Source organism: Gossypium hirsutum, chromosome D11 (genome assembly GCF_007990345.1).
Source record: "Gossypium hirsutum isolate 1008001.06 chromosome D11, Gossypium_hirsutum_v2.1, whole genome shotgun sequence".
Classification (NCBI taxonomy): Eukaryota; Viridiplantae; Streptophyta; class Magnoliopsida; order Malvales; family Malvaceae; genus Gossypium; species Gossypium hirsutum.
The window spans coordinates 58,643,346-58,657,168 of NC_053447.1; the positions used below are offsets into that span (position 1 = coordinate 58,643,346).

The 13,823-nt window shown below is 33.1% G+C and overlaps 1 protein-coding gene across 4 annotated transcripts; it reads left to right on the forward strand.

Annotated features, from left to right (window-relative positions):
• The first annotated feature begins 6,465 nt into the window (after positions 1–6,465).
• LOC107926761 (perakine reductase) lies at positions 6,466–8,728 on the forward strand. 4 transcript variants are annotated; one of them, XM_016857692.2, is made up of 7 exons: positions 6,466–6,694; positions 6,836–7,024; positions 7,108–7,311; positions 7,444–7,616; positions 7,715–7,811; positions 7,902–8,055; positions 8,194–8,728. In XM_016857692.2, the coding sequence occupies exons 1-7, from the start codon at positions 6,632–6,634 to the stop codon at positions 8,385–8,387; spliced, it is 1,074 nt and encodes a 357-aa protein (XP_016713181.2). In that variant the 5' UTR covers positions 6,466–6,631; the 3' UTR covers positions 8,388–8,728. The 4 variants fall into 4 exon arrangements, with proteins under 4 accessions (XP_016713181.2, XP_016713184.2, XP_016713182.2 ...); XM_016857695.2 differs by having other exon boundaries at positions 6,505–6,694; positions 6,836–6,994; XM_016857693.2 differs by having other exon boundaries at positions 6,509–6,694; positions 6,836–7,003.
• The last annotated feature ends 5,095 nt before the right edge of the window (positions 8,729–13,823 follow it).

Below are 13,823 nucleotides of genomic sequence, written 5' to 3' on the forward strand. Positions count from 1 at the left end.
CCACTGTTCCGATTTAACTAAAATAGGGTTGTTACATGCATCCTTCACCTCTTTATGTTATGACTTCTCCATGGCCTTTCTCTATGTAGGGCATGGATGTCATTGGTCCGATCTCGCCAAAAGCTTCCAATGGACATCAATTCATCTTTGTGGTCATCAACTACTTCACGAAGTGGGTAGAAGTCGCTTTTTATGCCAATGTCACAAAGTCGGCAGTTAGTAAATTCTTGAAGAAAGAGATCATATGTCGATATGGAATGCTAAAAAATATTATATTTGACAATGAATTAAATTTGAACAACAATACGATAGCAGAAGTCTATAATTAATTCAAGATCAAATACCACAATTCGTCACCATATCGCCTAAAAATGACTGGTGTAGTGGAGGCAGCAAATAAGAGCATTAAGAAGATCGTGGGGAAAATGACAGAGACTTGTAAATATTGGCATAAGAAATTACCATTTTCCCTATATAGTTATTGAACGTCTGTCAGAACCTCTACCGGGGCAACGCCTTTCTCATTGGTTAATGGAATGGAGGCAGTCTTGCCCATTGGAGTTGAGATTCCTTCTCTCTGAGTTTTATCAGAGTTAAAGTTAGATGAAGCAGAATAGATTCAATCTCGATATGATCAATTGAATTTGATCGAAGAGAAAAGACTAAAAGCTATCCGTAACGGTTAGATATACCAAAGACGAATGATACGAGCTTACAATAAAAAGATTCACCCTAGAGAATTCCATAAGGGGGACCTGGTATTGAAAAGATCCTTCCTATACAAAAGGACTTCAGAGGAAAACAGATGCCAAATTGAGAAGGACCTTATGTGGTAAAGAAAGCCTTTTCTGATGGAGCGCTGATTTTGACTGAGATGGATGGTAAAAATCTGCCCAATCCTATAAATTCGGATTCAGTTAAGAAATATTTTACCTAAAAAAAGAATAAAAAAGGAGAGGCCAAGGTGAAAAGCCGCAAAAAGCGCATTGAGACCAAAAGGGTTGTGAGTTGAAAACTCAAAAAAGAGCAGCTCATACACTGATCGAAAATGAGGGATGTGGTATTCTTGTCCCCTCAAAAGTAACAAGGAGGAGAAACTTTGCATTTTGAAGCATCAACGATGTGCTCTAGATCTCCTAGACACATATTAGGCTCAAAATGGTCCTTAAGAAGTTTGTGCGAATAAGCTCATAATGCGATATCTGGGGCACCTAATTTCATTTTACTCACTTTGTGTTTTAGAAATGTTTGCTATTTTGATTAATGTTTTCATTTCGAGCTTTGCTCCCAATAAATTTCAATCTTGTCTATTATTACAACCTTTTTCAAGCATTTTTTTTACATTTAAATAGCGATTAATGGACTAACAATATTCAAGTAAAAAGATTTCTGCATATTGCTCTAAAAGGTTTCTAAATAGTACAATGACTTGAAACAGGACCACTAGTTAAAACTGACCAAATCTAAGGGCTAGAAATATCTGGGAACGAATAGTCTAAATTGTGATTACTTTTTTAGGTTTCCTGTCAAAGATATCAGATTTGAACAAGAAGGCATGGTAACACATCAGTGATAAAACCTTTACAAGTAACGAGCAATGTCAACCTAAGTACTAAAATGGGATCATTATAAAAAATGTCATTCTATATTCATACAAATATCATTCATATACATCTAGTTAGGAGCATTTGATTCATTCTGATCATAACATCCTAATCATTTGGCATAAAATATAGGCCTATGAAATGGATTCTATAGGTCCTGTTCCCTAGAGAACTGTGTAATAGATCAATGAAACCATAAATCTAAACCCTTAAAGTTGTAGTGGGTCAAATTGAATCTGCCATAGCGAATCTTATCTCCCTAAAGTTGCAGTGGAGCAAGATGAAGTTACAAATCCTATTTCCCTTAAGTTGCAGTAGATTGGATTGAAGCTACAATTTTTTTACCCCTGAAGTTGCAGTGGGTTGGAATGAAACTGCGATCGCGAATCTTATCTCCCTGAAGTTGTAGTAGATTGGATTGAAGCTTCAATTTTTATACCACTGAAGTTACAGTGGGTTGGAATAAAACTGCAATTGCGAATCTTATCTCCCTGAAGTTGCAGTAAAGCAAGATGAAGCTACGAATCCTATATCCCTGAAGTTATAGTGGATCAAATTAAAGTTACAATTTCTATACCCTCTGAAGTTGCAGTGAGTTGGAATAAAACTACGATGGCGAATCTTATCTCTCTGAAGTTGCAGTGGAGAAAAATAAAGCTACGAATCCTATATCCCTAAAGTGGCAATGGCTCAGGTTGAATCTACAAATCCTATATCCTTGAAGTGGCAGTAGATCAGATTAAAGTTACAATTCTTATACCCCTGAAGTTACAGTGGGTTGGAATGAGGCTACAAATCTATTACCCTTGAAGTTGCAGTGGGTTGGATCGAATTTACCATAACGAATCTTATCCTCCTGAAGTTGTAGTGGAGCAAGATTGAAACTGCATTTCCTATACTTTGAAGTTGCAATGGGTTAGAATGAAGCTACAACAAAAAATCTTATCTCCTTGAAGTTGCAATGGAGCAAGATGAAGCCGTGATACTAAATCCTGCCTTCCTAAAGTTGTAGCAAAACGGATACAGTAAAGCAGAGTAACCAAGGAACTAAAAGAGTAGGTTGCTTAAAAAAGGGAAGCACTAGAGAAGGCGAGATTCAGCGCGACCGGACAGAATTGGTCCCTTTTTAAGGTCTTTGCTATTTTCCCATTACATGACAACGAGCAAAGAGGGGTAGGTGTAAAGGCCCAAATTCGTCAGGCCCAATAAACAAAACAATAAAATAAAATAAAAACTAGTTCATTTACAAATTGGCCTAGATTACAGGCCCAAACCTAAACTACCCTAACCCTAACCCTAACCCAATGTTACACCAACCTAAGCCCAAAACCTAAAAAAAACTAAGCAAGAAAACCTAGAACACTAAAGCCATCCACACCGCAACCTCCGCCTCATCAGCAGGCTTGTCTCCCAAGGTCTGACGCCTCGTTTGCCCCTTTCATCGAAATGGCAAGGCGTGGCTCCCCAACGCCATTGACCTTGCCATAGATACCTGCAAAGAAGAAAAACAAAGACAAAAACAGAAGCAAAAAAACAAAAAAAAAAACAAATGATAGAATATTGTTATCAATCAGCTATACAAGCCTAATGAACATATTGTATTTTTACACACAGGCATAAGAGAGAATAGAAAAACTATAATAGTTTAAACAGAAGGTAGTTTTTTTTTCTTTGTTATTTTTTGAATCACTCATATATAAAAAATTTAAATAAATAAGTTTTTTTTACCTTTTTCACCGTCGTCGGTGTCTCCTCTAGTCTGAGAGGCTGTCTAATCCTTGGGGATTCGCCTAAGGCAGCACTGGAGAAAGACCAAGAACCGAAATATTCTATTTTTGTCATTGAACTTCGACCGAATTCTAGGGATTTAGACCCCAGATCTGGATTCCCGAGAAGGCAGGGATAAAAACGGTCCGTTGTTGCGATATCCGACCATCGGAGGTGGCAATCTCCGTCGCCAATGACTGATGGCCACGGCAGAGATTCGCCGACACCAAAGCATTACAAAGGAAAGGTTGAGAGAAAAAAAAGGACTTTAAATTTTTTTACAAACTGAATCTGAAATGAATTTCTTTTGGGAATTTTTGGCATATATAGGGGATCACTATACGACATCGTTTGGGGCAAATCTCAGAAGCCCTAAAACAACGTCGTTTTGGACACGACTTGAATGTTCGACCCGAACTCCCTTAGATTCGTGTGTTTTTGAAAGGATGGGTTATTTGTCATTTTGGCCCTTCTGCCTTTTAGCATGTTTTTAAACTAGTCCTGCATTTTTATTTTATTTTCATTTTTACCCTGTTATTTTGATTTCATTGCAATTTGGTCCTTTGACCTACTGTCAACTTAAGGAAATGATACGGATTGGATTAATTACCCTCGAAGTCCTTAAATTTTATACTCTATTTTAATTTAATCCTTTATATTTTGTTTCCTTGTAATTTAGGCACTAAATTTTGTTATATTTTCAATTTAGTCATTTACTTCCCTTTTTTATTTCGTAATTAATGCTTTAAGTTCTATTTAAATTTCAATTTAACCCCTCATTTATTTAATTCTTCATTTTTATTTATTTTTTTACTATTTTATACCTTAAAATTTTATTATGGTTTCGATTTAATCTTTATATTTAATCTTGCCTTTTTTTATTTATTTAATTTTCAGCATTTTTAATTCCTTATTTATATTTTATCCTTTAATTTACATAACTTTCATTTTTATCCTTAAGTTTCTTAATCATCTCATTTTAGTTCATTTTTTGGGTTTTTTTTTAAATGTTGATGTTATTGTTAAATGATTATTTTTGCTATTTAACATTTTATTTTGTCATCACTAATATTTCACAACCATGACCATAGCATTATTAAAACTTCTTTTTTATTTTACCATTTTTTGTCATTACTAATGTTCCACTTATTATTTTACTATTAGTGCCATTATTAAATAGTATTATTAATCAGCTAAAAATTATTCTAACTACCACGTGTTATTATTTTCTTTATCATTTTTTGACCACGTAAGCTATTCTATACTATTTTTTCCATTTCCATATTATGCAACATGCTTAAATATTCATTTATTTTTGTACCAACACTTGAATAAATTAATTGCATATTGCATTAAACGTTGTCTTCATTTTTACCCGATGCATAAAAAAGGAATTTTTTTAAACCGAGGCAATGTTCTTTGTTTAGGGATTCGAGAAATAGTGCCATAACTTACGGGGTATGACTTTCTCCTTGAACCAAGATAAACGAGCATCCTTTTAAAATTCAAAATATATAAGACTTAGGTAATAATCAAATAACGAGAATCCTTATTTTTGAGGATTCAAGACATCGTGCTCTAACTTACAGGACATGATCCTTTTCTCGATTGGCTCGAAATAAGAAGACTCTTTCCATAAAATTCAATTTAGTTTGCAATCATGCAAGAAGGGATAGTATCTTAAATTTTCTTTGAATTTTCAATTTTCGACATCAAAACATCAAGTAATCAACTAGGTATCAATTTTGGGCGTTATGAGAGTGCTCATCCTTCCTCATACGTAATCGACTCTCAAACCCATTTTTCAGATTTTGTAGACCGAAGATTACCGTTTTAGTAAATCTAACGTTTTATTAAAATGACCTAGTTTTGAGGTGATCCAATCACACCTAAATAAAAAAGAATTAGTGGTGACTCCATTTTCGTTTTTAAAATAAAAGTTGATTTCTAAAAAAGGTTTCAACAATTACTATTTTATCAATAGTTTGCTATTAATATTATTCATTATGCATATCATTTTACACTTATTGATCTTTATATTACGAAATTTATTACCAATACTGTTGAGGTAGTTTTTGAGCAGTACTTAGATCAGTACCATCCGGTCGTGGCATTGTTTGCTTAGAAAACTTGCCATGTTTAAGTAGCAAATTTTCACAACAAAACATTTTTGGGCTTTGAATTTTGTTGATACTTTAGATGTTAGCTAACTCGTCTTTAATATCCAAATTACACATAGCAACATATCTGGAGATTGATTTAGATTTGGATCAAAGCAATCAACTTCTAAAGTTTGATGGATTAGATCAAATCGAGCAAAACTTGAAAGTATATCCTAAAAATTCAAGGTTTTTCCTAAGGTGATTGAAGATATTTGTTATGCTGATTATCTTGTTTATTTCGAGGTAAATTTGATTATAATTAATATAAAATGTTAACAAGTATCAATATCTTATAAAGTATAGGTGAGGCACTGAACTAAGAGCACTTATTATTGTTCCTTGAGGAATGTTTCTTTTTAGTGTTTTGTGTGAATAATCAAGTGTATTATTTAATAAAGAGTATTAGACCACACTCAAGTTTTGTCAAAATTAAATTTTAAAGGAATTTTGGAAGCTTTTAACACTTATAAAAAATTTCTAAGCATTTGACCAAATTTGAAAATTACTTTGAAAATAATTTCTCATGATTTAACATGAAGTTTTACAAAATTTGATTACGGAAATATTTTGTTATATCAAATCATTTGAAAATCAAAGTTAACATCAATAATAATTAACTAATTAATTAAAGTTTTATAAAAATCTAAAAAAATTATTAAACCACTTCGACAATCGATTTTTGTTTAGCTTTTCAATTTTTACCAATTTTATGTAGTTTCCCGATCAATCGATTTAACCCTTTTGCTTGAACTATTATATCGATCAATTTTTAAACCATCCAATCTGATCTTATTCTAGTAATATTAACCACATCATTAAAGTCAAAAATTATATTATCTCTAAATATTTATAATACATATCAATGTTTTTAATAAAACAGACAAAAAAAGATGACCTATGGGGTGACTATTTGGAACATATTACGAATTCTTGACATATTTAGAGTAGTCGCGAAGTTGACAAGTCAACTAAGATGAAGATTCTAATCTTCATAGCCATCGGCTAAATCTTTTATACTTGCTGTTTCTTTTGGGCCGTACACAAACAAGAAAAGCCTCAGTTCATTAACACAAGAAAGAACAGAAAAACGAACAAAAGATGGGTGAGGAGCAGCAGAGAATTCAGATTCCTAGAATCAAACTGGGAACTCAAGGACTTGAGGTTAGATTCTGCTCTTCTTACACTACTCATGACAAAGGTTGTCTCTAAATATGCCCTGAATTTTTGTCATTTTTATATCTGTTCGTTCAAGATATGCAGACTGTAGCTGGATTTATTTGTCTCAGTTCTTTTGTTTTGTAGGTTTCAAAGTTGGGGTTTGGCTGTATGGGTCTCACTGGAGGTTACAGTTCTCCAGTCTCTGAAGAAGTTGGGATATCGATTATCAAGCATGCATTCCACAGAGGAATCACTTTCTTTGATACATCTGATATCTATGGACCCAAAACTAATGAAATTTTGGTTGGAAAGATAGACATGCTTGGACAAGCTGTTTGTATTTTCAAGTCCAATTACCCAAGCTTCTATTATTGTTCTTGTCTCATGAACCTGTAAAACCAAAATTCCTTTTTCAGGCATTGAAGCAGCTACCAAGAGAGAAGGTACAGTTAGCCACAAAGTTCGGTTTCGAAAAACTGGATTCAACTGGTATCAAAATAAACGGTACACCAGAATATGTCCGTGCCTCGATCGAGGCTAGCCTAAAGCGCCTAGATGTGGACTATATAGATCTCTACTACCAGCACAGGGTTGACACCAACACTCCTATAGAGGATACTGTAAGTGCTGCAGCTGAAAGCACCATAAGATTATTTGTGCAATACATAATACCAAGTCCTAGATTTTCCTTCTTTCATCTTCTTATTGTGGGGAAACTATCTTTTAACTGGTTGAGCTTTTTCTGACTTTAGATGTCTGAACTCAAGAAGTTAGTGGAAGAGGGGAAAATTAAGTACATAGGTTTATCTGAAGCTAGCCCTGAAACTATAAAGAGAGCACATGCGGTTCATCCTATAAGTGCTTTCCAGACAGAGTGGTCGCTGTGGACTCGTGATATCGAGGATGAAATAGTCCCCCTTTGCAGGTTCGTTCGTGTATCTTGAACCATTGAAACTTAAAAAAAAATGTAAAGTTTACTTCAGATTCGAACTCTAATCTTGCTAGTCGTGTTGATCTATGCAGGGAACTTGGAATTGGGATTGTTCCTTATAGCCCTCTTGGTCGCGGTTTCTTTGGTGGCAAAGGAGTGGTGGAAACTGTGCCTGCAAATAGTCATCTGGTATGGGAACTAACTTATTTATGTCTTTAACCTATCCTTAATCTTTATATAGAAAGTAAACTAATACCCTCCCAACTTCTACCTTTTAAGCTATATTTCCCTAGGTTTCAAGGAGAAAACTGGGACAGAAACAAGATGTTGTATTTGAAAGTGGAGAAGTTGGCTGAGAAGCATGGATGTAGCCCTGCACAATTAGCACTTGCCTGGGTTCTTCATCAAGGGGATGATGTAGCACCGATTCCCGGTGAGTCACATTCTGTAATTTTCAACATCTATTTTCTCCTTTCGATGGCCTTGTACCAAGTACCAATGCATATGCCTTGTTTAGATAATAAAACTAGGACCATAGTTTTGACCCTTTCTTTCATTCTTGTTTTCACAGGAACAACAAAGATAAAAAATCTGGATAGTAACATTGATTCGGTAAAAGTAAAGCTCACAGCAGAAGATTTGAAAGAAATTTCTGATGCGGTTCCGATAAATGAGGTAGCAGGTGATGTTTTGCCTGATAGATTTAGTCAATTACACTGGAAGTTTGGTAATACACCACCAAAGGGGAGCAAGGTTTCAGCCTGAAAAAACCATGGATGCCAAGTCTGCAGCAAAATATGAGGTTTTGGATGAATGGACTGTCCAACAACTCAAACTATTGAAAAATTGTATCAATGATTTAGTAAGCAATTTGGTTAGAGTACTAATGAAGGGTTGAGTGAGAGTAGAAGCCTGCATTACCAAACCAAAACAAATAAGCAGTTTTTTATTGTGTTTCTGCCTGTAATATGTAGCTAGTAATCTTCCAAGTTATGTAGTTTGAAAATGAACCAGGTTGTTTGTTTATCACCTGAATGCCGCTAGTAACAGCAGCATTATTCTATTAGGTTTCTATTACCTGCTTTACTTGGAGAAATAAAAAAATATCTACTTTTTCCAGAAAATTTAACACGAGTGTATGCGTCCCTTGCTCAAAATCCATTAAAATTATTGATCTCTTTTGTTTCATTTCATATTTACACGAGTAAAATCTGTATCAAATAACAATCTGAAATATCTTTCAAAAGAAAAAACAAAACAATCTATTGCGTTTATATAGAAAAGTATTGAAGATGTTAAAACATATGGACATCGAAGCACCAGTGGTCTAGTGGTAGAATAGGACCCAGCCCGGATTCGATTCCCGGCTGGTGCATAATGTTGGAGCAATGAAGAAGACTGCGCACCCTTGTGAGGATAGGGTTCATCTCTTTCTCTGATCTAACTGCGCTCCTTTCCTTTTTTCTCGATTTTAGATTCTAAATATCATTTTCCAGGTGAAGAAAAGGAATTTAAGAAAATTCTAATTCTGAATTTCATTGATTTTTTTTTTTGAAAAGCAAGTATACTTTAATTTATCATCTCACCTTTCAATTTTACAAAAATAAAAAAGTTAGTCAATTTATCTTTTGCATATAAATTGAAGAATAATTGATTTTCCCTATTCATATATGAATTTCTGAATTGTGGTTTTTTAAGCTTGGAATTTAATGGGTAGGTTTTGGTTACGAAATTGGATTAACTTATTAGTTTTGGTAGAGTAAGAGGACCAAATTTAAACAAATTAAAATATAAGAATTAATTCATTAATTTTTGTAAAGTTGAAGAAAGATTTTCTGCAATAAAGAGTAAAACTTTTATTGTTCATTACAGAGAATCTTACCTTTTGAACAATTTTCTATATTACTTGGGAATATTTACTACTATATATTTTTATAATCTATAACTTTTATTTATTTTTTTATTTTCATAAAAAAAATTCAATTTCTTAATAATTTATATATTTTTTCGTATATAATATTTTTTATTTTTATAATTTTTTGCACTTTTATATATTTTATAATTTTTAAATATAAAACCACCAATTTCATCACTATGAAATGCCATGTAATGAAAACTAACCCTCAAAGCATCTGTTGTTACCTTTTAACTATAGACCATTAATTGATTGGAATTTTGATATTTAAGAACATAATTGAATGCAAAATATAATAAAATCTTGATTAACTATTTTTTAAAAATTCAAAGTTTGTTTTTAGATGATGTATTTAAAAATGTTGGTCACACTGATAGATCAATTCAAAATCCGTACGTATTGATTCAAAAAACATTTTTTTATTTAAATAATATATTTAATAAGATTGATATGAGTAACAACTCGCAAACAGATTTAAGATTCAAACTCCATCTTAAACAACTTTTATAAATTTAATTTTTATAATTAATAAAAATAATTATTATATTAATATATTAATATTAATACTATTAAATATAATAATTATTTAATTTAAATTTTTTAAAACCCAATGAATGCGGTTACTCATTCTTAGTTAAGAAATTTGGCCCATTCATTTTTATACTTAAATTTGCAAAAATATAAAATTATTCAGTGAGACTCAGAAATGGTACCACATTAGACAACAAAATAAGTTAAATTGTTAAATTTAAATAGAAAAGTAGATAAAAATATAATGTAATTATGATGGAATATGACATTATGATGGAATAAGCCCGCTAATATGCCTTATATCCCTGTTGCAATATGATGAGAGGCTATTCCTCCAGAAACAAAAGGATCAAAACCTTCCACGCCCCACGTCGGATTTACAGGTTGGACCTTGCCAGTTAGTCCATAAGAGTCTAACACCCATATTCCAAGACCAGACAATCCTATTACATGAAATGCGCCAAAGGCAAAGCAAGCCTCTCTTGAGAGAAATAAATGAATTCCAACAATCTGGGCAAATTCAAAGAAGGTTTCCCTGTGTACTCATCACAAAAAATTTCTAGATCCCAATATACCTAATGCCAGATAGCTGCCAAGAAGCACAAGCCAAAAAACACAATATGTGCTCTGGCCACACCTTCGTAACACCAAATACTCGGATTTGTTATAGTCTACCCTATAATAGTCCAATCACCCCATGAATTGATTATTCCTAAATAAGTCATGAAATGTATAACAAACATATATTGTCTCCACATTGGATCAAGAACAGGATCAGAGGGATCAAAAACGACTAGTTCATATAGAGCCATTGAACCGGCCCAACTAGCAATCAGAGCCGTATGCATTATATGAACAGAAAGCAAGCGACCGGGATAATTCAATACGATAGTATGGACACGATACCAAGGAAAACTCATGGAAATACCCCTTTATCAACGAAAAATAGATACTATGCGTAACACCCCTAACCCGTGTCCGTCACCGGAACAAGGTTATGGAGCATACTAGACTTATCGGACAAATTACAATTAATATACAAATAATTATCAAATATAATATAAAATAATCTTAAAGTCCCTTAGATAAACCCTCGAGGCCCATAATACGAGTTAGGAGTGATTTGAGACTAATTCAGAAACTCGGGGATATATTTTTTGTGTGAGAACTCAATATAACCCCTTTATAAATCTCTAACCTTCCCTGCAATTTCAACGTCAACCAATTTATAATCAATATGGAAACCAACACATTTTCACATTCAAACATATTTAAATCATGCCTAAAAATTTACTTATCTAATTGATCAACAACATTCATAATACTAGGGGTGTTCAGTCGGTTAACCGACCCGAAATTATTAAAACCGAATTAACCGACCTCCCAAATTTTTTAACCATTAACCGAACCGAATTTTTTTAAAAATAATTAATCGAACCGAAATTTTTTTTGGTTAACCGAATTAACCGAAAAATATGTTTTGTTCATTTTTGGTTAAAAATTACCCGAATTGCCCGAAAATTACCCAAATTACCTGAATTACCCGAAAATTACTCAAATTACCCGAATTACCCGAATTAAATCACTACATAATTAAAAGCATTACATAAATCTTTAAATCACTACATAATTAAAAATATTACATAAGTCTTGAATTAACTACATAATTAAAAACATTACATAAGTCTTGAATTAACACATAATTGACATGTAAGTTTCTAACATTCAACATTTATATCCATGTCATCTCTCCAAAATATCTCCATTTTCATTAAACCTAAAAAAAACATGAGCAAAAATTTAGCATATAATAGAAATATACTCATTTAAAAAACATCAAATAATATAAACAAACGAATAGATTATAAATTAACAAGAATAAGATAGTAGTAAGCATACCCTTCAACTCACGAAAGCTCATGAATCTAGGGTAGGCTCTAATGCATTCCAAGAAATGTCTAAACATTGAATCAATTAAATAACTAAGAGTGATAGGGTAAAAAAATTGAAACTATTAAAATAAAACAATAAACATACCATTTTCAATCTTGTCAAGCTCTTGGATTTGTTCTTTAATCTTTTTTATGTCTTCTTGTGATGATGATCTTCGAATCCAATCTTGAGTACATACAAGAGCTTGTACAATTTTAGGAGTTAAAGAACTCCTATATTGATCAAGCACACGTCCCCCGGTGTTAAATGCAAACTCTGAAGCAACCGTAGAAACCGGTATAGCTAGCACATCTCTGGCAATTTTTGAAAGAGTGGGAAATCTAGGGCTGTTCACTTTCCACCATAATAAAATATCAAAATCTTCAACAAATTCTTCATTAGCCTCAGCTAGATATTTATCCAACTCAGATGTTTTATCCTCACCACAAATTTCCAACTCGCGCTTTTTATACAAAGCTTGCATTTGCCTTTTCATTTTTTGTTGTGGCTCACCAATAGAAACATGTGTTGACACACTCGAACTCGATTGGCTACAAGTACTATGAAGTGGAGGCTTATACTCATCAAACAATTCATACAAAGATTCCTTCAACTTTTGCATCATTTCACAAGCTTTTTCAGAACTAGACATTTCACTAAGTGCAAATTCAAGATACTTTAGTTTTTGTCTAGGATCTAAAACACAAGCAACAAACATAAGCAAATTCATCTTATCAATATCACCCCAATACTTATCATACTTCTCTTTCATCTTGATGGCCATAACATTGAAATCAATATTACTATTTAACTGAACATCTCGTAAAAGAATATCAATTTCAGAAAGCTCATCAAAAAAATTTATTGGACGTGACATATGAAGTGCCAGATATACGCAAAGTGACTTCATAAAAGTGTTCCAAGAAATCCCTCAATTTTCTAACATTATCCCAATCATCCACACTAGGCCAACCCTCTCCCCTTTCAAGTTCAGCCCTAAAGTTTGTATCTTGCTCCTCAAATCTCTTTAAAGCTCTCTCAAAGTTCTGAGCAGTGTCTAACATTAAGTAGGTCAAGTTCCACCTAGTACAAACATCAAGACACAACATCTTCTTGCACTCTATCCTTTCCACCACAACACACTCCTTAAACTTTTGTAATCTAGCTGGAGATTGTCTCACATATCTAACAGCCCCCTAACACGTTCAACAGATTTATTCATTTCCTTTAAGCCTTCAACAACAATCAAATTCACAATGTGTGCCATGCATCTCATATGAAGATATTTACCATTTTGAACTAAACCCCCTCGAGGGTTAAATTTCTTTCTCAAATAACCAATAGCAACATCATTTGAACTTGCATTATCAACAGTAATAGTAAACAACTTATCAATCCCCCAATTCAACAAGCATTTCTCAATCACCATCCCAATGGACTCACCCTTATGACTAGAAATTGGACAAAAGTTTAAAATCTTTTTATTCAATTTCCAATCGTTATCAATAAAGTGAGCAGTGATACACAAATAATTAACTCTTTGTAAAGATGTCCATGTGTCAGTAGTTAAGCAAACTCTAGAACAAGAACTTCTCAAAAGTTTTTTTATCTTGACCCTTTCATCTAGATACAATTGATAAACATCCCTAGTCATAATAGTTCGTGGAGGAATATGAAACCTAGGACATGCCACAAACATAAATTTCTTAAAACCTTCACTTTCAACAAACTTGAAAAGTAATTCATCAATCAGAATCATTTGTGCTAATCCTTTTCTACATGCTTCTTGATCAAATCTCCAAGTTGAAAGATTCCCTTCCCCC